Source organism: Myotis nattereri, assembly GCF_964212035.1.
Source record: "Myotis nattereri genome assembly, chromosome: 2".
Classification (NCBI taxonomy): Eukaryota; Metazoa; Chordata; class Mammalia; order Chiroptera; family Vespertilionidae; genus Myotis; species Myotis nattereri.
In genome coordinates this window covers 204,893,448-204,919,776 of record NC_138076.1, presented here as the reverse complement: position 1 = coordinate 204,919,776, position 26,329 = coordinate 204,893,448, and the positions used below count along the sequence as shown (strand labels likewise).

At 46.9% G+C, this 26,329-nt stretch overlaps 1 protein-coding gene across 2 annotated transcripts in view; it reads right to left on the bottom strand.

Moving 5' to 3' along the window:
* ABTB3 (ankyrin repeat and BTB domain containing 3) overlaps positions 1 to 26,329 on the bottom strand; it is a gene marked incomplete at its 5' end in the record, with an annotated part of 257,601 nt that overhangs the window by 85,000 nt on the left and 146,272 nt on the right. For both annotated transcript variants that reach the window (XM_081085183.1, XM_081085184.1), the window contains 2 exons: positions 18,143 to 18,347; positions 24,895 to 25,044. In XM_081085183.1, the coding sequence (XP_080941309.1) occupies positions 18,143 to 18,347; positions 24,895 to 25,044 (355 nt within the window). The remainder of the gene's footprint in view (positions 1 to 18,142; positions 18,348 to 24,894; positions 25,045 to 26,329) is intronic.

Here is a 26,329-nt window from a genome sequence, read left to right as displayed (position 1 = left end):
GGTGGGGGTGTCGGATATGGCTGGGGTGTGGGCGCTTGTTCTGAATGGAAGCTGGGTGCATGTTGAGTGGATGAGGCAAAGATGTCCCCTAACCCTTACAGCCCTCTGTCACCTAGAGAGTGAGGATAATGCTCAATGGCCCCCTTTCACAGGGCCACAGAGAAGATAAACGAGGTAATAGGTATAGAAGTACAATTATATGAAAGAACAACATTCAGGTTTCTTCCTGTACATCAGGCATCTAACACACGTAACCTAAGCTGTTACCAATTTAAACACGAGGTTAAGGAAAACACAACCAGGAAGGTAAATGTGCGAACAAAAAAGCCCTATCTTGCCAGGGTCCTTCCTGTCCATTTCCTTTTAAGCCCGCCAGCCACAACCGTAGCAATTCCACACGCTGCCTGAAGGGGGAGCTCCTGCATACAAGCTCCGTGCGCAGGCTGGGTTGCCCATCAGTTTCTTGCACCTGTGCTTATTTTGCTTCTAGCTTTCCAGCCTCCCAGACTTGCTGTAGTCCTCTCTGCTCAGTCCTGGGACGTGTCCAAGGTGAAGCTTTGCGTTACTCAAACCTGATTATACACATGGGTCTCACACCTTCCATCTTTCCACACCCCCCTCTCCTCCTCTGCTGTTATCCTCCAGGGCAGTGGTCGGCAAACTGCGGCTTGCGAGCCACATGCGACTCTTTGGCCCCTTGAGTGTGGCTCTTCCACGAAATACCGACTTCTGCACATGGGCCACGAAGTTTCAATCGCACTGTACGTGCATGCCCGCACGTGGTATTTAGTGGAAGAGCCACACTCAAGGGACCAAAGAGCCGCATGTGGCTCGCGAGCCGCAGTTTGCCGACCACTGCCCAGGGAATAGACCTTCCTTCCCAGGCACGGATTCTGTCGGGGGCTCCTGCTGGGGCTTGACCCAATGCTACCAGCAGGAACAGCTCACGCAAAGGGCCAAACATAAATCCCTTTCCCCTTCTGGAATTGCCAGGCTACAAGCCAAAGCCAAGTACTCATTATCACAATGCTTGGGTGTTGACTTCACCATCCAAACACTAGCATGGGGAGCCCTGGAACTTATGAACCATGCTTATTCATCGTGGTCACCCCTTCCTATTATTCTCATGACAGGGAGTGTCATAGGGGTGGGTGCTAAATAAATGTTTGCCAAGTTAAATTAATAGCTATTTCCTGGAGTGCAGGCTCTGGAGGCAGACGGCTTTGGTTTTTAATCCTGGTGTTGCCAGTTACATGGGTCAGTGACCAAATCTCAGCAAGTCACTTGGCCAGTGAGCCCAAAGTTCCAACCTGAAAATGAGGTAATATGTGCCCGGCAGGCTTGCCTAGCACACAGAAGGTACTCTGTAAATTGCAGCTGTTTTTATTTATTTATTTTTAAAATATATAGTTTTTGATTTCAGAGAGGAAGGAGAGGAAAAGAGAAATAGAAACATCAATGATGAGAATCATTGATCAGCTGCCTCCTTCACAGCCCCTACTGGGAATTGAGCCTACAACCCAGGCATGTGCCCTGAATCGAACCAGTGGCCTCCTGGTTCATAGGTCAACGCTCAACCACTGAGCCACGCTGGCCGGGCTGCAGCTGTTTTTAAACAATGAAAAGTTACATTTGAATTAGGAATTGGACTGGTTCTGGAAACCCCAAGAAGCAAAAGAAGGAGGAATGGTGGTAGCTTCAGGGAGCAGCTCTCATGGCCACACAACCAAGACCTCAGAGGAGTGTCGGCTCTCTGAAGCTTCAAGGGACTGGGGCCCTGGACAGTCCCTTGGGGAGGATGTTAGGAAAGAGAGTCCAACACCCAATGGGTGGTTGGACTAGATGACTTTAGAGTCCCTCCCACCCAACACTCCAAATTCAATGGACTGGCCACTTCATCAGACTCTTTGTAGAATGGAACCATAGCTTTATGTTCATAACCATTTCCTGATCCTCCTTTCTCTCGCCAATCCTTTCACGTTGCTGCCAGGATGAATGTGCTAACATGTCAGTCTGGTCCTCTGAGTCAAAGCCCTTGGCCTGGCCATGTGTTAACTGGCCCCCGCCCACAACTTCATTCTCTCAGGCTCCCCGGCCATGCCTGTGGGCACCAGTGTGCTCCAGCGACACCGAATGTCCAGCTGCTCCTGGAACACACGTGTTTGCTCACACCTCCCCGCCTTTGCTCCTGCTGCTGTTCCCACTCCCTTCCCCTCCTCTCCTTCCAGTTATGTTCCACTTATTTTTTAAGGCTGATCAAATCCCACCTCCTCTGGGAATTATTTCCCAAGGGCCCCCACCCCCTCTGCCCATACCCCCAATAGAGTTAGTTATGTGTTCCCCTCTACCTCCATAGCATTTTGTTTGTTTGTTTGTTTTTAATCCTCACCCGAGGATATTTTTTTCATTGATCTTTGGGGAGAGAGAGTGGAAGGGAAGGTGGAGGGAGGGAGAGATAGAGATAGAGATAGAGATAGAGAGAGAGAGAGAGAGAGAGAGAGAGAGAGAGAGAGAGAGAGAAACATCAATGTGAGAGAGACACATCAACTGGTTGCCTCTGCATGATCCCCAGCCAGGACTGAGGAGCAAACCTGCAATCAAAGTATGTGCCCTTGACTGGGAATCGAACCCTTGACCCTTCGGTCCATGGTCTGGTGCTCTAACCGCCGAGGAAATCCGGCCAGGGCCCCCATAGCATTGTGTATAGAATTCCACAATGCCATTTACATATGTTATAATTTATGTCTTTACCACAAACCCAACAACACTATGGGGGCACGAATGATTCATCTTTGTGTCGCCCAGTCTTGCACACAGTAGTACCTGCCACTACTCGAGATGACATTGTATAGCAGTGTCCTCGATTTTCTGTCTCCTCCACTGGACTGCCAGCTTCCTGAGGGCAGAGACCTCTCCTGTGCTCTGTGTGTCCCCAGCACGTGGTAGAGTGCCCGGCACGTCACAGGTCCGCAGTCAACACTCTTTGAGTGAATGGGGGTGTAGAGTACAGCACGGTGGCTGTAGTTAACAAGACTGTGCTGTCTATTCGAAAGCAGCTAAGAGAGTAGACGTAAATGGTTTTGGCACAAGAAAAAAACATTTTTGTAACTATGTGAGGTGATAGATGTCAACTAGACTTATGTGGTGATCGTTTTGCAATATACAGAAGTAATCAAATCATTATGTTGTATGCCTGAAACCAATATAATGCTGTATGTCAGTTATATCTTAGTAAAATAAAATAAAATAAAATAAAATAAAACCGTTTCCAAGTTTCTGACAGAAAGATTCTTTGAGTGCATGAACATTTGTTAAGTGAATCAATGAGTGTGCGATTGAATCTTGTGAATTTGCTTCGCTTAAATTCCAGTGGGTTTCCCACTTTACTCTGGGTGACAGTTCACTGCAATGATTTTATAAAGACTCAAGTAAAATGATAAAAATAGCTAAATGTGGTTATTTCAGTTGTCTGTAGGGTAGGAATTCCACATAATTAAGATTCAATGAGAACCAGGCTTGAGTAAAAACTACATTAAAAGTCAGGTCCGGAACCTTGGCCAAGGCCCAGAATAAATCCCAGTGACCCTCCAAAGTCTTCAGACTCTGGGAAAGTCAGAAATGAAACAGAAATTATGGGCAGCCAGCAAGGCCACACTTCTCTAGAATTTCTCTAGAATCTCTAGATGTTCTCTGTACCTATTCGCCACCAGACGAAACTGGTACAAGTGGGAAGGGCTGGCAAAAGTGTCACTGTGCTGGGGGCTTTTGGGACAAGGTTCAAAAATTGCTTGCAGTCTATTCTAAGATGAGACCTGGTTCTGTTCAGCTCAGTGAAGCCCAATTCAGTTCAGTTCAATTCAAATTATTCAACTTAACTAACATCTACGAAGCTTCTCATCACACCTGGACTATGAACCAAACTCATCCACATGCCCAAAGACTCTGCAAGATCTGACCCTGCCCATCTTGGACTTCATTTCCTTCACTCATTCTGTTCCAGCCTCACTGGCCTCCTTGCTCTTCCTTGCATGGCTAAAAATGCTCCTGCCCCAGGGCCTTTGCACTTACTCTTCTCTCTGCCTAGCAAGGTCTTTCCTCAGATATCCACGTGGCCTCCTGCCTCATTTCCTCCAGGTCTCTGCTTAAATACTTCCTCCTTAGAGAAACCTTCCCTGACCACCTTTGCTGAAATAGTACCTCACCTGGGTTGAGTTGCCCAGCTTTATTTCTCTTTATGTCACTTATCTTTGCCTGATAGTTTATTATGCAAACATTTGTCCTTGTCTGTTTCCAGGAGGATGTAAGCTCACAAAGACAGGTATTTTGCCTGGCATATGGCAGATGCTCTATAAATATTGGTTGAATGGATGAACGAAGAAATGAGTCTCTGTCACATACCAGCTTCTACAATTAGTGATATTTCAACAGTCCCGACCCTTGATGAACTCATGGTCTAATGTGAAAAACGTAAGAAGCTACTTGACAAGCTTTATGGTAAAGGAATGCACAAAGTCTTAGGAGAGAATGAGTCAAAATTACCTAACGTTGAAGGGTGTGGGGGTGTGTTGGGGAACACTGTCCTGGGCCTGAAGGGGGAGAGAGAGGGCTCCGAAGAACCCAGGCATGCAGAGCCAGTCCAGGGAACTCTGTGTGGGGTAGCTGAGGGATATGTGAATGGGAGGCCCTCCGGCAGATGAACTTGAGAGATAATAAATGCATGAACAGAGAGACCACTGATAGAACAGGACGATCACGTAGCTTGTCCGCTGTTCAGTAATTATCTCCTTGGAGCAAGGGTCTGTGCTGAGTTTTGTGGAGGACACAGGGATTTAGAAGTTGGGTCTGGCGTTCTATCAAGCAAGAGAATTTCAGTGTGGCCACACTTCCCGTTTCCCGGGGAAGCGTCTATTGCAGCGGTTCTCAACCTGTGGGTCACGACCCCTTTGGGGGTCGCCTAAGACCATCCTGTATATCAGATATTTACATTACGATTCATAACAGTAGCAAAATTACAGTTATGAAATAGCAACGAAAATAATTTTATGGTTGGGAGTCACAACATGAGGAACTGTATGAAAGGGTCGCGGCATTAGGAAGGTTGAGAGCCACTGGTCTATTGCAATAAGTCTGTTTGTCCTTATTTATCCTTGCATACGTGTTTTGATTGGTCACTTTTGATTGGTGGGTGGGAGCAGACAGGGGCCATCAGAGAAGGAAAGGCAGGTAACTGTAATGCAAGGCTGGCCTGACATGGCCTTGTGAGACGTGCTTATAAAGTGCTCTGGGGTCTGAGGAGGGACCTGGCCTCCAGGGGAGGAATTTGGAGGCAGTGGAACCTGCTGACCATGTCAGTATTGTCAGCAAGTTGGTCCTTGGTTTTGCCTATTTACTGGTTCATTTTTTTCTTCACAAAAATGTTCTTCCCAGCCCAGTTGGTGTGGCTCAGTTGGTTGAGCGTCGGCCCATGCACCAGGAGGTTGCTGGTTCGATTCCCGGTCCGGGCACACGCCCAGATTGCAGGCTCTATCCTCAGTAGGGGGCATGGAGAAGGCAGCCGATTGATATTTCTCTCTCATCGATGTTTCGTTCTCTCTCTCCCTCCTGTCTCTGACATAAATAAAAGCATATTTAAAAAAATGTTCTTTCCACATCCTGCCGCTGTGCCTGGGGAGTGCCATGGGAGGGGAGGGATTCTGTGTAAGGAACTCATGGAGAGCCTTGTGACCAAGACTGCAAAGGGCTCGCTCCAGCCTTGGCGTTGAACTGTTCAGTGAGAACAGCAGCCTGGGAAAAATATCCACCTCCCTCCACCAGCACATTCTGCCTAAATTCCTGGGCGAGCCTGAACCTGGCTGGCTGACTCTCCGCAGACTCACACGCCGATTTGAAAAACAGAAACACAGAGCAACAACGTACAGCCCAGAACGATAAACAAACACGACCACCAAACCGACAAACAAATGATTTCTGGAACTGTGGAGACTTCCTAATCTACACACGTGGCCAAGTGCGTATGCAATGAGCTTGGTGCAGGGTGCGAGCTCAAGACTAGCTTTCTGATGCTGCCCAATGTTTGGGCATATTCTCCATTCTGGAAGCAATCCGGGAATCCAGGAAGGCGGCGGGGCTTCCCTGGGGTCCCTAGAACGGCCCTCGGTTTCCATCTGGCCGCTCAGGCTTTGAGAAAATCTCAAGACTTTTCTAGAGTCAGTCTCTTACGTCCGGAAAAACAGCCCTGGCTGGTCTCCCCACTTTCTTTCTTTCTTTCTTTCTTTTTTTTTAAAATATACTCCTCTGATCTTTTACAGAGAGGAAGGGAGAGAGACAGAGAGCCAGAAACATCGATGAGAGAGAAACACCGATCAGCTGCCTCCTGCACACCTCCCACTGGGGATGTGTCCGCAACCCAGGTACATGCCCCTGACCGGAATCGAACCCGGGACCTCTCAGTCCGCAGGCCGACGCTCTATCCACTGAGCCAAACCGGCTTCGGCAGGTCTCCCCACTTTCATAATCCAGGGAGACTGTATGTGTGGAACAGCCCTGGACACCAGGAAGGGCTTGCTCTGAGAGCTTTTGATAATGACTGTGGCTGGAGACCTCCCAGGCCAGAAGGGTGCCATCCTCCTTACGTTTCCCACAAAACATTTCTTTCTGGAAGAGGCAATACCCGGGGCTGGGGTGGGTAAGCCAGCCTCGCAGGGCCCTCCTTCTGCAATTTCTCATGGGAGGCCGCGTGAAATGACCCCTCGGTGGCTCCCCTCCGGGCAGACTGCTCTTTTTATAGCCATTCCCTCTACGCTGGTGTTTTAGTCATGCGACTGTGCACAGCTTTAAAGCTGCATTTCACAAATTGGAAACAACCCAAACGACCAGGAAACTGGGAACTGTTAGGCAAATTATGGTGCGTCCACAAGACGGAATATTTTGCAGTCATTAAGAAATGATGCTTACGAATGTCTTGTAGGAAAAAAAAAGCTCATACTAAGTGAAATTAAAAAAGATATGAAATTATAGATATGCCCAGTACAACTATTTAAAAAAGCCTCACTATTTGTATTTTTTTAAAGAAAGACAAGAAAATGTGTCAAATAATCATTCTGGCTACCTCTGGGTAGCTGAACTGTAGATAATTTAAATTTTCTTTCCTATGTTTTCTTTGGACTGTCTAAAATTTGAAAAATGAGCATATATAGCTCAGTAGAAATATGAGAATATGAGCCTTTGAATTTCCAGCACCTTGTGTGTACTGTGAGCAGCCTGTGAGGAGAACAAATTGGAAAGAGGGGGAGAGGGCGATGAAATCAACACAAACCCCAGGCTGCACGGGGAGTCATACTTCGAGGAACGTAAAACCAACCCAGACACGCTGTCTACCGGGCAAGTGACCAGCTGCACTGCCTGGGCTGCTTTCCATAACACGTGAAACCCGCTGGCGCTGGCAGCTGCCAACACACTACTTCTGAAGGGAAGGAAAGGAGCGGAAACTTGGCGTGGGGCAGAGGTTTGGAAGTGGGCTCAGCGGGGAGAGCCTCCCTCCCTGGCCTGTCCGTTCCCAGGCACCTGGGCTCCCGCTGGCCCCTGCCATGTTTGCACTGGGCAGTTTTAAGGGTGGAGTTTTGCTCATGTTCTTCATATAAATATACAGATATTGATTCCAGAGAGGAAGGAAGAGAGAGAGAGAAACATCAGTGATGTGAGAGAATCATTGATGGCTGTCTCTTGCACGTCTTACACTGGGCATCGAGCCTGCAACCTGGGCATTTGCCCTGACTGGGAGTCGCACCGTGACCTTCTGGTTCATAGGTCGACATTCAACCACTGAGCCACACCGGCTGGGCTGCGCATATTCTTAAAAATAAAAAAATTGCTGCCTGTTCAAAACACTCGGGTACAGTGCTCAAGGTCCCAGACGGAGGGCTGCAAAGGGCTGCCAGGTCCAGGCAAACAAGAGAGAACTGGAAATCCCAGGAGGCTCCGCAGCTTTCCTCAGGGCCACTCGGCAAAGGACGAAGCCCGCTGGTGGCATCTCGCACTGGGGGCAGAGGATGGCGTTCGGTCAGGCCATGCGCCTGTCATCTGTCTGTGGGCTCTTGCTGGAACCTTCTCACTGGTCCCTGCTGCACTGCCTGCTCCATTCTCCTGCTGCCAGACTGTTCTCCCCCCCCTTGCCCCCTGCTCCCCCACTCTGTGCCAGGCCCTGGCTGGCTATCGGAGAGAGCAAGGGATGAGCAAAGCCTGGGAGGAGCTCAAAGTCTGGCAGCAGAGACAGACGTGGAAGCAAATGATGCCAGACCCGGGGCCACATGGGACACACAGGACACTGGCTCTGGAATCACAGTGCTTGGGCTCAACCTCCAGCCCAGCCACTTACTAGCTTAGCCGTGTGACCTTGGGCATGTCCTTGAACTTCTCTAAGCCTCACTCTCCTCATCTGTGAAAGAGGCAGAATGACAGTATCTCCGAGGGTGACTGTGAAGTTGGGAAGTATATTAAAGCAAGAATGTTAAGTTCTTGTACCCCTAGGATATGAAGGTGCTACTATACGCATAAGATTCTTGTGAGGACTCAATGGCTAATGCACTTAGAAGGGAGCCTAGCCCTAGCTGGTTTCGCTCAGTGGATAGAGCGTCAGCCTGCGGACTGAAGGGTCCCAGGTTTGATTCTGGTCAAGGGCATGTGCCTGGGTGGCGGGCTTGATCCCCAGTAGGGGGCGCGCAGGAGGCAGCCGATCAATGATTCCCTCTTATCATTGATGTTTCTCTCTCTCTCTCCCTTCTCCTCTGAAATAAATACAAATATATTTTAAAAAAGGGAGCCTAGTCCGTTGTAAATACTTGGTAAAACTTGGTGGTGATGGTGAGGATGATGGTTGCTTTAAAAACCTCAGTTCTAAGATGATCAAAACATGGGAACATGGAATGTGACTCGGCAGGTGAGCTGGTCCCTGGTCCCTGCACTCACTCCTTACCTGAATGCTTGGGGAGTGCTGACTATCATGGGATCTGCATTGAGTTTCTAGTTCAGTGCTGTCCAATAGAAGTTCCTGTGATGCTGGAAATACCCTATATCTGAGCTGTCCAACCCAGAAACCACTAGCCACATGTAGCCACTGGGCATTTGAAAGGAGGCTCGCGGCACTGGGGAATCAAAGCTTTCGTTTTATTTAATTTTAATCAATTTAAATTCAAACAGCCTCCCATGACTAGTGACTACTGTACTGGACAGTACAGTGATGGTTCCTTAGTTTTTGTGTCAAAAAGGTAAGAATGTCTGCCCTTTCCCCACAGAATAAAAAGAAGCTGGTTAGGTCAGACCAGACTGCTGTGGCAGCCAGTGAGCCAGGATTCAGAAAAGGCCTCAATATTGACATGAACAAGTGCAGTACACGCATTTGATCAGACCCACCCCACATGTTAGCAGAGGGGGCTGGTGTTAAACGTGAGCCCCGTGGCTTGTCACCTGCCGTCGGGAGCAATCTCTCCCCCTGGGCTGGGAAACACTCCTGGGTAACGGAGGCTAAGCTGCTTGAGGAGCCCTGGAGGTGGAGGTGTTAACAGCCTGACGCTCAGGATCTGCCCTGCTGCCTCTCCTCCGGGAAGACACCTGTCACTCCTGCCTCATCCTTCCCTTGCATGCTTGTCGCTAATCTGCTATCCCTGAGCTACTTTAGATCTGTTGGCCACCTCGCTAGGCTAAAGATGATCATTATATTCGATGCTCAGCGTCTTCCCTTGGCCGCTGCTCCAGAGCCTGAGCATCCTGCAGACCGGCCACGTCGGAACTCTGGAATCCATCCATCGTGGAAATTGCAGAGGGATCTATCTGGCATCTCATGAGGTTCGGGGAGGAGAGGCCCTGCAAGGCTCAATCCAGCCCCCAAAGCCTGGGAAACGTTTACTAGGCCCCTACTATGTGCCAAGCTCTGCCAGAGAGCAAAAGTCACCATAAAAGCTTGTTCTTTTGCCCTTATGTAACTTAAAAATGGGGATTGGAGTAGGTTAGGGAAATAAATGACAAACACAAAACATGTAATACCTTGTTATTCACAGAGTGGCTCATGGCCCAGCGGCATCACTTCACCTGGGAGCTTGTTAGAGATAAAGCATCTCAGGCCCCGCCCCAGACCTAATGAACAGAATCTGCATTTTAATGAGCTCCCAGGGGTTCAAGCGCACATCGATGTTTGAGAAGCCCTGCTAAGCGTGTACATCCAGGTTATAAGCACCACGACAGGGAGAATAATAATGGCCATTATCCATAAAGAGCCTAATGTGTGCTGGATTTTAAGTGAGATATAAATATATATATACATACACACACATAAATATCGAAGAGCTTCCTAACAGCCCTCTGAAATAGAATCTATGGCATCTCCCTTTTTTACTGATGAGAAAACTGAGACTCAGAAAGGTTAAGTAACTTGTTCAAAGTCACACAGTTAATAAGAGTTAGAACCAAGATATTAACTCAGGCATTCTGGCTCCAGAAAAAAAATCCAGAGATATAATGAACGTGCTGTGAAGGTCTTTAATGTTACCTCCAAAGCTTCCAAACAGCCTTTTCCTACTGAGCAGCCATTCGAATTAATTGTCTCATCTGTAGATGAAGACATTTCTGCTTCACGAAGTTAATGTACAGATTCAGTTAAACTCTGTTAAGTAAAGTGCCTCCATAGTACATGGCACATAGTAGGTGCTCATCCAATGTTGATTACTTTCCTTCTGGCATCCTAATGCTGCTGTTAAGGAGAGCTTACGAGGTGTCAGATCCAATTCTGGTCTCATTTCCCTTCTTGAATCCCTTCTGGCTTTTCACTGCTTATAGGAGAAAGTCCTGATGTCTTGGCCAGTCTCTCAACTTTCCTTCCAGTCTAGTTTGTCGCTGTATCCAACACCTTTTCTGAACAAGATCTCACTTTCTTTTCTCTCACCTTCCTGGCCCCCATGAATGCTATACCCACCCAGCATTCATTTGATATTTTTGATACTCACAGACCTGCCCATATGTGAAGTTGCATAAACTTGCTGCATCTCAGTTTCCTCATCTGTAAAATGGGGAGAGGTAAGACTAGCTCCTACCTCAAGGGGAATTGTGAAGGTTGAATTCGTTAATACATATAAAGGGTATAGAGAAGGGCCTGCCACATATTAAGTGCCAATCAAAATCTCTTATAATATCTAAGAAGAGGTCAACCTAGATTAAAGGAGTAAATCATAATTCTTGCCATTAATGGATCAACTGCTATGTTTCCGTGATTATGTATGGCTTTTACAGAAGTTAGTTCACTAGTCACTGAAATTACTCCATGCAGTAGGATTATTATTTCTTGTTTATAGCTGAGGTCTGGGGCCTGGGGCAAGGGAACAGTAGAGCCAGTACTAAGCTGAGGGCTGCCTGAGTTGACAACAGCAATATGGCTCTCTGGGCCATGGGCCAGAACTCACTGGTTTCAGACCCTGCTCTGTTCAGTTCCACAAGCATTTATTGAGCAGTTCCTATATGCTGTGCACTGAACTAGGCCCTGGATGGACACTCAGTGCTTCCTGAGGTAGTAGAAAAGGGTTCCTGGAGGAGGTGATAGCTAAAATGAGTCTTGAAGGATGAAATGATAGAGGTAGTCAGATGATGGAGCAGAAGGGAGACAGCATTCTAGGAAGAGGGCAAAACATGTGCAAAGGCACTGAGGTACTGCAGATGTGCTTATGTGCTTATGACTGCAGACATTTTCCCTCATCCAATTAGGCCTCTGTTTTATCATCCTCGACATATCATCCTCGACATATCATCCTCACATTCAGCATGCTTGTTCCCAGGTCTCTCTTGACATTAAATCCCCTGTCCAATAATCGAACAGGCATCGAAAAACCTTGCTTTTGAAGATTATTCAATAATAGAGATCAACTATGTATGTTTATTTTGTGAAACAACCAAAAAAAATTACATATCCACAGAAAACCAAGGTCGGAAGGAAATGCCCCACATGGTCTCCGCGCTTATTCCTGAATGCAGAGACGATGGGTGAGCCAACATTCCTTCTTTATTGTTGTTTTGTACTGACCACATTTTATTGAATACGTATATTAGTTTTATATCTTATAAACAGTCAGGAGGGTTATTTAAAAATTTTTAGGGATTAGGGATGCGTCAAACATTATTTCTTTAAAACTATAGCCCATTGATAGCAAAACAAACTCATGAATACAAGCACAGACCAGGGTCTGACTCCAAGAGTTCAAACACTAGTTCTGCAACTTTAACTACATGATCTTGGGTAAGTTAATCAATGCCAGTTAACATAACTGAAAAAAAGTTTCATAAAACATACTTACTTTTCCTCATGTAAAATATTCTAATTTTACTTTTTAATTCAATTCTACCTCATTTTTAAAAATGCAGGTTACAACTCAGAACATCAGGGGTCAGCAAATTTTTCTGGAAAAGGCCAGAGTATTTTTCAGCCTCGTGGGCCATGTGATGTCCATCACAACTAAATCAAAAGTGCAAAAGCAGCCATAAACAATGTGTAAACAAATGAGCATGGCTGTGTTCCAATAAAACTTTATAAAAACAGGCAGTGGGCCAGATTTGGCCTATGGGGTATAGTTTGCCAGGCTCTGCACTGCATTGATTTAATGGCCCATTAATGGGCTGTAACTTACAGTTTGAAACTATTGGGATTAGAGTTTGTTTTCACCCTCGCCAGATGAAATAAATTGCAGCAATGCTCGAGTTACAAATGAATCATGTTTTAAAACATAATTCTAATTATGTTAGAAGGCAACATAATTATTTTCCCCTTAGAACCATTTATATGGTGGCTGAGATGCCAGGCCAGTCCACAGAAGCTCCCATATAGCTCTGCATAAAATAGGCCTAATATATGGTCCTCTCCTCTATTGTGTCTCATTCATCGACTGACTCTGAATTTCTCCAGGACCTACTAGCACTGGGCTGGGTATTTGGGGCACTTTTGCGCCAGGTGTGATCACTGCCCTTAGGAAGATGAAGTAGAATTCTTCCCCTGGGAATAGGCTTCTGCATCCCTGCCTAGGATGCCAGGAACAGCTAGTGTGGTCCTGTGAGATGTGTGGCCAATAATGCTCAAAAGTACTAAATTGTGCAAATGATTCACTTGTGAGTTATTTATTTTATAAAGTAAAATACAAGAGTATAGTGGAACTTTGTCAACTTTTTTGGTTGCCAAGAATCACTGATGATCTTACTGTGTTTGGAATATTCCCATATGATTAATCCATTGTTCAACAAGGGAGAAATTCACCTTCCCAGACTCCCTTGCAGCTATGGTGCAGGCATGTGGCCTGGGCTCCACTGATTGGGAAGCAAGTGGTGTGACATGGGTGGAACATAGAGCTGACAGGGTGTTAGCAGAGACACTGAGCTCTCAGGGGTAATGGTGACAGAGGTCCTGTTGGGAGTGTACAATGCCCAGCCTCAGTGGTGTGAGGTCAAGTGTCTGTGCCCAGCCCTGGAGAATGGGAGGTCTCTGCTGGATGGGGTGCAACTTGGGCATTGTTCCAGCTTGTATATCCTCAAAGCTGGGTTCTCTGGCTTCAATGTCCACCAGAAGTCTTAAGCTCTACTAAACATTTAGACTCATGGGACTACCATGGGACAACATCAGATGTCCCTTTTAGTGGAAGTCCTAATAGCAATGCACCCAGCCATTCCAGAGCTATCTTCTCTCCAGGTGACACTCAGGTGCAAGGAGAGGAGATCCACTCGGGGGGATGTGAAAACTTCCCTAGTTTATGAACCCCAATATCTCTTCTAACAACTCCATAAAAATAGCTGCCAAGGCTCCTGTGCAAACATTGCCAGTTATCAGAGTCAATGAATTCAACGCAGCTCCAAGCTCTGGATGTTTATGAAGTATTTATAAACTTGGGACTACCAAACCAGATCTAATGGATCAATCTAGGGTCAATCTGACCACAAGCAATGTTGCTTAATAACACGGTTAATACTGAAAATTTTAGCAGGTTTCCAGAGAAACAGAGTTAGCAAATTAACCCAGGTCAAACTCTCATGAGGAAGGAAAAAGGATTTGGTAACCTCTGCCTATACTGGACCCCTCAGAAGTTTTATTTTCTGCTTTAAGCAGCCATAGTAGGTTCAACTTTTACAACTAAGCATTCCTAGAGTTTGTTTCCAGCCTTGCCAGTGTTGCTTGCATTAAGGATGCTTCCACTCACTTGGAGTAGGAGACATTCCTTAGTGGGAAAGAATGGGGAAGAGTTATACCTAGAATGCTGGAAATTTCACATAACCCTGGATCTGTCCATTGGAGCATGTGGAAACTTGAAAAATCACTGTGTCGCAAAGGCCACAGATGAAAAATCATTAAGAACAGATATATCTGAGGTGATCTTTCAATAGCGTGAATGTCTTGCAAGATGTATTTGGGTACCATTAACTTCTAGTGTCAGTTGTGTTTGCCTTATTAAACCGATTTCTTCAAGTGTCAGGGCTTCCATTTGTTAAGACTATTTTGCTTCTCCCTCTAGTTTTCCTCAAATAAGTGGTTGGTGATGGTATACCTGGGTTTGTGGTTGAGATTCCCCTAGTAGACAGTCCGCCACATCGTATAGCTCTTCTTGCAAAAGGACTGAGAACTGCCACTGCCGAGGTTCACATTCTGGTTTGTTTTTAGTGAGGCTGGGGGAGAGTAGAACTGCCTAACTGTCTAGTGTTCTAGGTGAAGTTGATCAACGTCTCTCTGAGGCATTACCAGCTACCGCAGGCAACAGAATACTCCTATTTTCCTACTATTAATCATTTTGTGGCAACAAATTACTGAAATCATCCATAACCAAAATGCATCTAGGAATCACTGATACTTCCAGTAATGATGGAGGGAAAGAAAATCTTATCATGATTTACGATGGTTCCATTTTAAAACAGTAGCCTCATGTGGCCCCTACCCTCAAAATTAAGGAGAAGAAATAGTGCCTAATCATAATCTCACAAGATTTATTTGGGTTTTCTTTTTAATAAAAATATCTGAGTTACCCGAAAGATTTCAGAAGTTCAAAACACAGAAGCCAAAGTTCTGGAGAAATTTAAATGACAGAAATTTCAGACTGGCACTGAGTTTCTTCAAAATCCCACAGTGAAAAATGAAGCTATCCAAAACAAACGCAGCAACCCCAAATCTGTGCCCGCATGAGAGAGTAAAATGGTGCACGTGGGCCTTGTTCCAAATGCTCCAGCCAAGAAAGGCTCTTCTGACAAGGAGAAATGGTTTCAGGCACAACACAATCTGTATTTCAGTCAACCGATATTTCTCAGGCTTTCTGCTGGGCATGAGCAAAAGCATACTATTCTTCAGACCCGTTCCCGGAAGAACTTCTAGACTCATGGAAAACCTTATGAGCACCGTGGCCCTTCCTGCCTTAGCCAGAGTAGAAGTAAAGAGTCAAGGAAATCTTGTTTGATTTGGGGGGGAGTGGGGGAGAGGAGACAGAGAGAGAAGAAAGCAACTCCTGATTCAAGTCCTACCTCCCGCTGGAAATGCCTTGTTCATGGAGGATTTAGGATGCAATCGGTGTAAACATTTGACTGAAACAGTTAGAGGCTCTCTCTTGTCTGAAGGAAATGTATGTTTTCAGATGCTAAACACCAATGCCTGTCCCATCAGGGAAAGGAAGAAATAGCTTTTGTCTAGAAGGAATCACACACAGGCTTCTGTAGGGACACGCTAACAGTATTTTAGAACAACAACAACAACAACAACAAAAGAGCATAACATCAGCTACTTTTTGGGAGACGCGGACAAAGGGAGGTCCCCTTGTACCAGGCATGGCACTGGATGTCTTAGCTATAAATCTAACTCCTTGTTGACGCCAGTCCCGCCAGGCTGGGCTTGTTCTCATTTAAAGCTGAGGAAATGATCTGTTCAAGGTCTCAGAGCTGGAAGAGGCAGAGCTGGGACCCAAACTCAGAGGCCCACCTGACTCCTAAAGCCATACCCTTTCCAGAGGACCAAAGTGAACAGAACTCAAACATGACATGCTCCACTTTGTGTTTTGTGTTGTTGCCTGAAAATTCAACCAAAAAGGAATGGAAAGACCGAGATACATGACTCCAACAGATCCTGGGCCGTGTTCTCTTTCCCGTCCTCCCCGGCGGCTCATCCTCATTAAAACTTGTCCCAGAAAGTGGAAACCTTAGGGGTCTTCCTAGAATGGAGGTCAGAGAAGGCGCTGTCTGGCTGGGAATGGTGGTGGGGGGCGGTCATCTGCTTAGAGGTGGGAGCTGAAGACGTGAGGGGTTGAGTCAGAGAAAATGTGCTTTGTACAAGCAGTGGATGGGGCTGGGGGCTGCAGACACAGGCTCTCCACAGGCCAACGGTTTCCATTCTCTCCACTCTCAGGATTCACACTCACAGAAAGCGGCGTCTTGGTGTGTCTGACCGAGGTTATTTCTGCCTGGGGACCAGGGACATTTTGCCATCTCTCATTTGGGGCATGTTTGGCACATGAAGAGAGGTACCCACTGATTTGGCCTGGATAGTGGGAAACGTGAGTAAGCCCCTGATTTAAGCTAACTCCAGACTGGATTGAAATCTTAAAGCTAACTTGGGATTTGTTTTTTTTTTTTTTTAAAGGCAACTTCTGTCTAGCCCTCGCTCCATCTTCGTCCCCAAACTGAAAGCCAAGAGACGCGGTTTTGTGGCGGAGCCCGCTTTTAAGCCTGAATGCATTCTGGCAGGCACAGAGCAGCCGACGAGAATTTTAAAACAACTTGGAAACATTTAACAGAGAAAGGAAAACTGCACGGAGGCCAAATGGGAATTGTTTAGCTACATGCAGATAATATCTACAACAGTAAAGAGTGAACATTTACTGAGCACTTACTATGTGCTGGGCACTATTCCATTCATCTAATCTCCCAACAGCCCCATGAAAGGGTTACTCTTAGTAGTCCTACAATGCAGATGAAGAAGCTGAGGCACAAAGAGGTGAAGGCCCTTTCCCAAGGCCCCCTGGATTAAAAAAATATTTTTATTGATTTTTAGAGAGAGAGAGAGAAAAGGAGAAGGAGAAGGAGAGAGAGAGAAACGTGGATCGGCTGCCTCCCGCACATCCCCTATTGGGGATCGAGAACTGCAACCCAGGCATGTGCCCTGACTGGGAATCGAACTGGCAACCTTGAGGTACACAGATGATGCCCAACCAACTGAGCCACGCCGGCAAAGGCAGGCCCCCTGGCTTTCCATTGGAAGAGCCTGGATTTGAACTCAGTGTCTGGGTCACAGAGCCTGCTCTCTTAACCACTGTTCTGATCGACAGGGATCACTACCACGGGAGCTGGAGAAAAGAGGCCTGCGTGGAGGGGGGGGGGCTGATTTGTGAGACACTGGGAGGTGAGCTCTGTGGACAGGTTCCCAGAGGAAGTGGGGATGCCTGCAGAGTGGTTTCTGATGCCCTGCCTCTGACAGGGTGGAACATGGGAACCACTTAGCTCAGCCACTGGTTTACAGATGGGGAAACTGAGGCATGGGGAAGCAGAAGGATGGAGCCAAGGAGCAGCAGAAGCCGGATCAGAGGGGGCTTCGTCTCCCAGGAAGTTCTCCCTTCTTTCTCCCCTGTTTTTCTTTCCCGTGAGGATGCTGCTTCCCCCAGCAAACCAGTCTCCCACCCACCTGCGTGGCCCATTCTGGATGAGCAGGTATTGACGGTCTAACCCCCTTCCGCTCGGAGGGTCTCGGGCAGCCAGAATGAAATGCAGGTAACACTCCAGGAGCTGGCATCCCCCAAAGGTGCCTTCACAAGGAGGCTACCCTGCACTACCCAGACCTTCACCTCCCCCAGAATTTGCAGACTTGCTCTTCTGACCTAGGTCATTTTTTTTTTTTTTTTTTTACCTGGAACTGGACCTGCTCTATGAAATCCCACTTCCAAGACTCCACCAGGGTCTCAGGTACCTCCTCAGGCACATGGTTCCCATCTGGACCTCTGCAGTGAGTCTCTGGGAGCAGGGCAATCCTGATCCCAGCATCCCTCCCCTACCCCACCCCTGCGCCTCCGTGGAAGGAGGCAGTGCCCACCCTCCCACCGCTAGGCGGTGATGACCAGAGGGGAGCTCCCCTCTTTGGCGAAGCAAAGGCCAGTCTTACCTTTCCACCTGGAGGTTGACTTTGGAAGGCTCCACGTTGGGATTTTCCCACTCCATTTGCGGGCAGTGCATGAAATAGCAAAGGGTGTACAGGGCCTCAGGCTCCCAGTAGAGTGCCCCCTGCTTGTGGTGCAGGGGGGTGCCGTTGCCGTGGTGCTTGGCATTGAGGGGCTGCAGGTGGTGCATTGCTCGGGACACCAGGTCGCCTGTAGACAGAAGTAAGAGTTCAGATCCCTTAGGCAGCAAAGACTTGCAGAAAAGATGTGCCGGAAGATCCCTGAGAAATCCTGTTTTATTGACAAAGCAAACTGAGACTCAAGGTGTCAAGGGTAGTCAGAAGCAGAGACAGATTTCAACCTGGACATGTATGACTCTCATGCCTGCTGTCTTCAACCTCTTTTTCTGAGTGAAGCCCAGTGCCGCCTGGTCCAGCTCCAAGTCTGTCTTAAGGATAGCTGGCATTTTGCAGCCAAGGTGTTAACAGATGCCATTTACCCTTGATTCAGTAATTCCATTTCTGGGACTCTGTCCCAATGTTGGAATCCAAAATGCAGCAAAATCTTCATGCACAAGGATTTTCACCCAAACCTTATTTACAGGGTCCACAAGTTGACAAAGAAACAAATGTTTAAGAATAAGAGCGTGGTTAAATAAACTCTGGTATATCCACATGATACCATCATCAACTTATGCAAGTCATTAAAAATGTTTACATAGAGGTGCAATGTTCACAAAAAATCCTGATGTTAAAATGGTGAGTGCGAAAAGAGTGAAATTCAAAACTGCATACAGTGTGATTAGGATTACGCTATTAAAAAGTATGTACTGAGTAAATATTAAAAAAAAATCAAACCGTTGACCATGGATTTGTCTGCCTAGTGGGATTGTGGGTAATATTCCTTTATAGCCAACATTTCTGTAGTTTCTGCGTTTTGAGTTATGGAGTGTGCTACTTGGTAGGTATTATCGGAATAATAAGCTTCCTGAAGTAGTATTTTTTATTTTCTTGTAACTTCCATCTCAGGTCAACTTGGAGTACACTCACCTTTCCATCTGTTTTTCTTGAGAGCTCCCATAAAAAAAGCTCAAAACAAACAAACAAACAAACAAAATCAAAAGGGAGTGGAGAAAAGAAAAGGGTCCGTGTTTAGGGCCCCGCACCGCTCCTCTATCCTCCAAGACACTGGGGAGCCTTTTGCCTCGGGTGGGCTAACCATGTCCTCTGAGCATCACTCAGCTCGCCCTGCACTTCCAGGTTCCCTGCTTTTGTTCTTATTGTTTCACACCGTAGAGTGCCCATCCTCCCAACTGCTGAAGACCTTCAAGGCTGTGATCAAATGCCTCTTCTTACATGGAGCCCTCCAGAATGCCCCCAGTCAGAATCAATCTCCCCTTCCCCTGTGTACCCGCCACATTTGCTAATACAGCTAAAACATTACTTGTTTAATTCTGTCATGTTTCCCAGTTAACTGTCCACACATCTGAGCCTCCAGGGCAGAGACCATGACTTATTCCTTGTTCTGTTCCTGAAGGAGCAGTGTAGTACAGTGGCGAGGAAGGTGCTCTCTGGACTCAGACTGCCATCATCACCACCATCATCACCACCATCATCATTTCCATCAACATCATCACCACCACCATCATCATTTCATCATTTCCATCAAAAGCATCATCATTTCATCATCATTTCCATCAACATCATCATCATCATCACCACTATCATCATCATTTCATCATCATTTCCATCAACATTATCATCGTCACCACCACCATCATTTCATCGTCCTTTCTGTCAACATCATCATCATCACCATCACCATCATCATCACCATCATTATCAGCCTAGTCCTTGGATCAGAGGCCCCAAGGATGTCTGAGCAGGGCTGGCCGTTGGAGATGAAATTGACACAGGGATTCTACAACCACTAGCCCCACTTTAAACCCTGCTTTGTGTATGTGCTCTCTGCTGCCTCACCCGCCAGCTTCATGACTCCCAAACCATAAGTCACTTGTAACGAGCAGCCCTGAGTCTGGGCAGCGGGAGCCTGGCTCTAGGAACCGACTTGAACATCCATGTGTAACCATGTGGGAATCACCATCATGACTTCTCTCGTAATCTGTGTGCTGCAGGTACAATTTATTTACTTAATATTTTCTTTAAATTGGCTCATTCTTTCCCCACAAATAAATTCATTGGAAAAGGAAACCTCCTATCAGTGCCATAAATGGAAAACCAATATTTTTCTGGTACTCATAAAAAATTCATGGAAATTAAAAATTTAAAGTGTTTTCTGTATCACCTACAACCGTCTCCCGTGCTGCCGTTTGGGAAACGCTACTCTAACCCGCCAGACTCAGGTTATCAGCGCATCTCCGACTAAGCCATCCTCCTGCACGCCCGACGTGAGTGCTCTGGGACAAAGGGCCTCGCGTGCCAGCAGTCGGCGCCTCTGTTAGCCTGAGCTTAGGCAGCACCTTCAACATCCTCCCCTGCTCTTCATTTCATCCTCGGTCAGCTACCACTCACTACAGCACCTCCCACAACCCTGGGACTGGAGGCAGCTAGACTCTAGGAAGAGCCATCTGCATTTCAAACAAGGAGAGAGACCCCCTTGTCCAAGCAATTAGGGCTGTTTTGTTCCCCCCCACCCCTGCTTTTTTTCCTGGTGACATATTGGATAGACAACCCAGAAACCCTTTTTACACACAGCTTTAAATTAATGGCCCTGTTGTGATTGCCTCATTGAATGGGAGCAACAAGTTCATGGTTAAGTGTGAAAAGATTACAGGAGGAGGCATTTTTTAATGAAGTTCTCAGCTTTTCCCTTTAAACAACAGGAAGCAATTACTATAATTGACGACTGTCCAATGGGCGGTTAATTGGGAGCTTGGGGGCAAAACTGGGATGTCCCCAGGAGAGTCGAGGCAAGATCTCAGAGGACACGGGTACGGGATGGGACAGGACCACATGCAGAGTTGAGTTGGTTCAAGAGTGAGAAAACCCAGGGCCCCTGCTTTCCCCCCTGGCCTCAGTGTGGAGACTGGGTGGACCCAATACCCCCAGACGTCCTCACTGGTTCAGGGAAAGAGACCTGGACTGCCCGCCAGACTCCAAGTCACATGTGATGATCAGTACATCCCCTAGCAAATTTCCTAGGGCTTCTGGTTAAAGAATCACCAGCCTGTGAATGTTTGGGAACCTTTGTGGGATCTTGATTTAGCTTCTCATTCAAATATTTTAGACATGCAGAGGTTCAGTTCTAGCCCTCTGAATTCAAAATTCAGTTCAATCGAGTATTTGCCATTTTATTGGCGTTTCGTGAAGAGTTCCCCTCACCTGTAACATTTTCTTCAGCTTCATTTATTTATTTTCTTACAGACTAGTTCACTGTGGGTCATTCATTTACTTGTTTGACATGCAGCGGGTATTCCCCAAGCTATGGGCAATGTGTTAGGTCTCAGAAGGCAAAACTGAATTGGACACAGCACAGCAAAGTAGAAAAAGAAAAACAACAACTGGGTTTGAATTATGACTCTGCCTTGGGGCAGGCATTTATCCCTCCAAGTCTCAGTTTTCTTATCTGTGAAATGGGAACATTAATACCTTTAATGTATTTAAAGCACTTGGCACACAGTAGGGGCTCCAGAAATAGTGGGTGTGTTTTCACCCCAAGCCATAAGAGGGCCCAAGCTCCAGCCCTTCAGCTCACAGGTGAGGTTGATCTAAGACAAGTTGTTTATCCTCTTCTCACCTCCACTGCCATGTCAATGTGGACAGTAATGGCCATCGTGGAGATAATTCATATAGATTTTTCATAGTTTCCTAGTTCAACAACATCAGCTGCTGCTGATATGATTACTGGCTATTAAGAAGGTCACGGTCAGGGGTTCTGCCCTCCAGCCTGGACGACAGCCGGATTCAAGAAGAGCCGTGATGGCTGGGGAGAAATTCTTTCCACCTCGTCTTTGCTGGAAAAACAGTGGTTTCTAGAATCCACTCCGGCAGAGTAACCTCGGAATATGAAGAACAGCTCTTTGTGCACAGAGAGAGCAAGGCTGTATTGATTCAGACCACAGTGCAAGCTGGTCTAAATTACAGGCAGGCCAACAAAGAAGGCAATTTCATTATCTGCAGTCGCCCACGTGGCTTACCAATGCGCTTCCTCGCATATGTTCTATGGGGCCCCGCTTAATGAATGTACAAAACCCACTGACAATTAGCAGCACCCATTTGTGTGCCAACAATTCATATGCGAAAGTCAACATTCAACCGCAATGACAGCATTTAATTTGCAGAGCAAATTGTCCTTAAAAACAATTTAGGCCACAAGCTGCTCCCGCAGACTGCCTGCTTAGGTGAAGTGCAGATATTTTAGCAAATCCTTTCTTCTTCTTTTTAAAACAATATTTTTAAAAAATTAATTTCAGAGAAGAAGGGAGAGGGAGAGAGAGATAGAAACATCAATGATGACAGAGAATCATTGATTGGCTGCCTCCTGAGGGGTCCTAGCTATACCCCAGGACAAACCTTTGAGACCACAAGAGATCAAAGCGTGTGGGCCAGAGGAGTGGTGCCCATGCTACGCCCATGCAGACATGACCACACTGTGGCCAGGTTCTGCGTTTCCAGGGTCCTGGGTGCATCTTAGCATTTCTTCTGAGAGTGATGTTTCCCCAGCGAGCTGCTCGGACCCTCTATATCTCAATCCCCGGGGAGCTGTTAAAAGGCAGACGTTCCCTCATCCCGTCGCAATGGTTGCAGATGTCTCAAAATATCTTCGCACACATCACCACCTCCAACTAATGGGGTCATCAGAGCTGCTGCTAGAACTTGCTAATGTGCTACTGAAAAAGCACATAATTACTACACCACAATTTAGATGAAAATCTTAGTGTAATTGGTTTCTTTTGTAAACACAGACACTTCATTTTATGCATTTAAAAATATTCTGTGGCAGGGTCCATGGGCTCCACCAGATTGCCAAAGGGGTCCATGGTACCCAAACGTTTAAGAAAAATCAAGTGAATGACAGGTAACGGGGAGCCCCTGTGACTTTGGGGGTTTGATGAAAATGGAAATGCAGTTTCCAAGTTCAGGTGCCAGGAAAGTAGATTTAGTGACTGCAAGGACCCCCTACGGCTTGAATCAGCGACTACCTCGCTTCCCAGAGGTTCCACATGCCTGTCCTGGTGTAGGGAATTCCCACGGGAGAAGGCGCATGTTGCTTTCTGGATCCCGAAGCTTTTAACAGTTCAGGATTGTCCAGACTCTCACCCACTTCATAATTTAGCATAAGCCACGAGTTTCTGAGCTCAAAGTTCTAGTCCCACCAGGAACTAACACACAGCTAAGTCATTGATAATCAACAGGATCCCAAGTGAGTACGATTTTACTTCCCTTTGGTTGGCGGGGTTCAGAGAGCACAGCCCTAAATTAGGGGGGTGCAAGCATGACACATCATTGCTCAAACTGTGGCATCCCCACTTTCTTGACAATCCTCCCTTCTTGCCACCTCTGTCTCTCTTTCTCCCTCTTCCCTGCTCTTAGTATTTCTCGAGGGCCTACTGTGTGCCAGGCAGTGTTCTTGGGGCTGGGGTTACATCAACGAACAAAACAAAATCTTTACTCTCCATGAGACTATATAGTAGTAGGGAGAGATAGACAATTAAAAAAAAATAGAAGAGTAATATAGGGCGTGACTAAAGGAAGGGCAGTGACTGCTAATGGTTTCAGGTTTTGGGGGTAATAAAAATGTCCTAAAACAGAGTGTGGTTATGGCTGCACAGCTCAGGAAACAGACTAGACATCATTGAATTGTGTACTCTAAATAGGTGATTTGTATTTCAATGATATCGCAGTGAAGCTGTTATTAAAATAAACAACAACACAACAACAAAAACGAGAGAATGCGATAGGGTAACTGCTGGAGAGAAGGGTAGGCAGAGGAGGGGGATAAAGGTTCTCAAAGGGTCATAATTTTATCCTTATCCCTGGACATGTCCATTGACTTGAGAGAGAGAGTGGGGGGGGGGGGAGGGAAGAGAGAGAAACATCGATCAGCTGCCTCCCGTACTTGCCTCGACTGGGGACTGAACTTGCAACCCAGGTATGTGCTCTGACTGGGGAATTGGACACACTGGCCCATGGTGTATGAGATGATGCTCCAACAAATGAGCCAGCAGGCCAGGTCGGTGTGTGTGTGTGTGTGTGTGTGTGTGTGTGTGTGTGTATCCTCATTTCAAATAGGATGGTCAGGGAAAGCCTCATTGAGAAGGTCACATTGGGTGAGACTTGAAGGTCATGAGGGAGTAAGCATGTGGCTATCTGGAGGAAGAGCGGTCCAGGAAGAGGGATCAGGAAGTGCAAAGGTCCTGAGGTATGCCTGCTATGTTCAAGGAACAGCGTGGGGCCCGGGTGGCTGCAGTTCAGTGGGTCAGAGGGGAGAGTGGAAGATGTCTGAGTGATATGGGTGGGGGGCCTGGAAGCAATTCTGAGAACTTTGGGCTTTCCTCTGGATCAGATGGGAACCAGTGGAGGATTCTGACTAGAGGAGAGATGAGATCTGATATATGCTTTAAAGGAATCCTGCCGTGACAAGGTACAGTCCTCACCTTCCCCGCGGCCATCGCGGCACTGTTTTGTGCCCACGGCAGGTGTTCAACGAAAGGCGCCACCTGGCTGGCCACCAAGCCCTGCCCTGCGGCGGGAGCACCTTAGGGACAGAGAGGGCAAGAGAACGTGCATCCACTTACTCAGTTCTGCGATGCTGCCCACGCGGGTGGCCAGCAAGGACTGCTCGATGGTCCTCAGCTCCGACTGGCTGAACATGGGCATTTCTCCCGGCTTGTTTGACCGCTGCGGGTCCCTGTGCAGATTCAGGCTGTCTGGCAGGCACAGCACTCCTGCAGGCCGGGGAGGAGGAAATGAAGAGAGAACAGATCGTTACTTTTTGGCTAACAAAAGGAGGGGCATCAAACTGGGCACAGCCCTGAACCACACCAGAGCTGGGACCACAAACCCAACGTGACAACCAAGACTCCCTTCAGAAATGATATCTAGCTATTTTAAAAGGTTTCCTCAAGGCTCTGACCTGCTAATTTTAACAAATATGTGGGCATTGGTCTGTATGCACATTTCCACAGGACACAAAACAGAGTAGGATTCTATCTGCTCAGCGATGTCTCATTCTCCACCCCAGAGACAGCTACTATCAACTGGGTGTCCTGGGGGGACGGCCTCTGCTGCAGTCGCTTCTGAGGACTTGTTTTATTTGCCCAACAAATTGAACCCCCTTGGCTGGGTTGTTATCTGTTAGATAAGGCTCTCGCTTTCTCTGGAGAGTTCAATGCCAGGAGGTAAAGAGTCCCATGGAAATCCCTTCCCTTCCTTTCCATTCCATAGACACGTAGCGAGAATCTCAGCACTTACTCTGGTACTTTAGGCAGAAGTATTACCCGTCCCAACCTCCAAAGGCAGAGTGTGCTTCCTTGCTCCTTGCCTTTGGGCTTCATGACTCACTCTGGCCAAAGGTATGTACATGAACACGATGGAACTCAAGGCCTGCAGAGCACCTGTGCAGTTGAACTTGCTCTCTTGCACCTCTGCCATCATCATGAGAGAAACATGCCCTGCCTAGCCTGCTGGTCTAAGGAGGGTGAGAGAGACACAGAGCAAACCCAGTGCCAACCTGAAGCTTAGAGCTGCCCAACAAACACACATGTTCACTGCGTATGTCTTTGAGATAGTGGGGGTTGTTTGTTACTCAGCATTATGATGATGATAACTAACAGATACACCTATGAAGGGCCAATCGCTGAGTATATGAAGATACAATGAACAAGGCAGGCACTGAGCTGTGTTAGGGGCTGAGGACACAGTGATGGACAGAACACATACACTCCTGTTCTCAGTGGGCTCACAGTTTCAGCAAAGGAGGCAGCTGATACACACAAAGCACAAGGTCATGTGATAAATTCTCTATGGTAGGAGGAAATGAGGAATGAAGGCATGGGACCTGAATAATGAATAGTTGTCAATAAGTAGAAAGCACTTATTGAATACCTGCTATATTCCCAACCATGTTAGGCATTTTGAAGATGCAAAAGAAGCAGAAGATGCATTAAGCAGTTTATGAACCAACTAAAGCGACAAGACTGGCAACAGCATAATTTAGGAACAATAGGATAG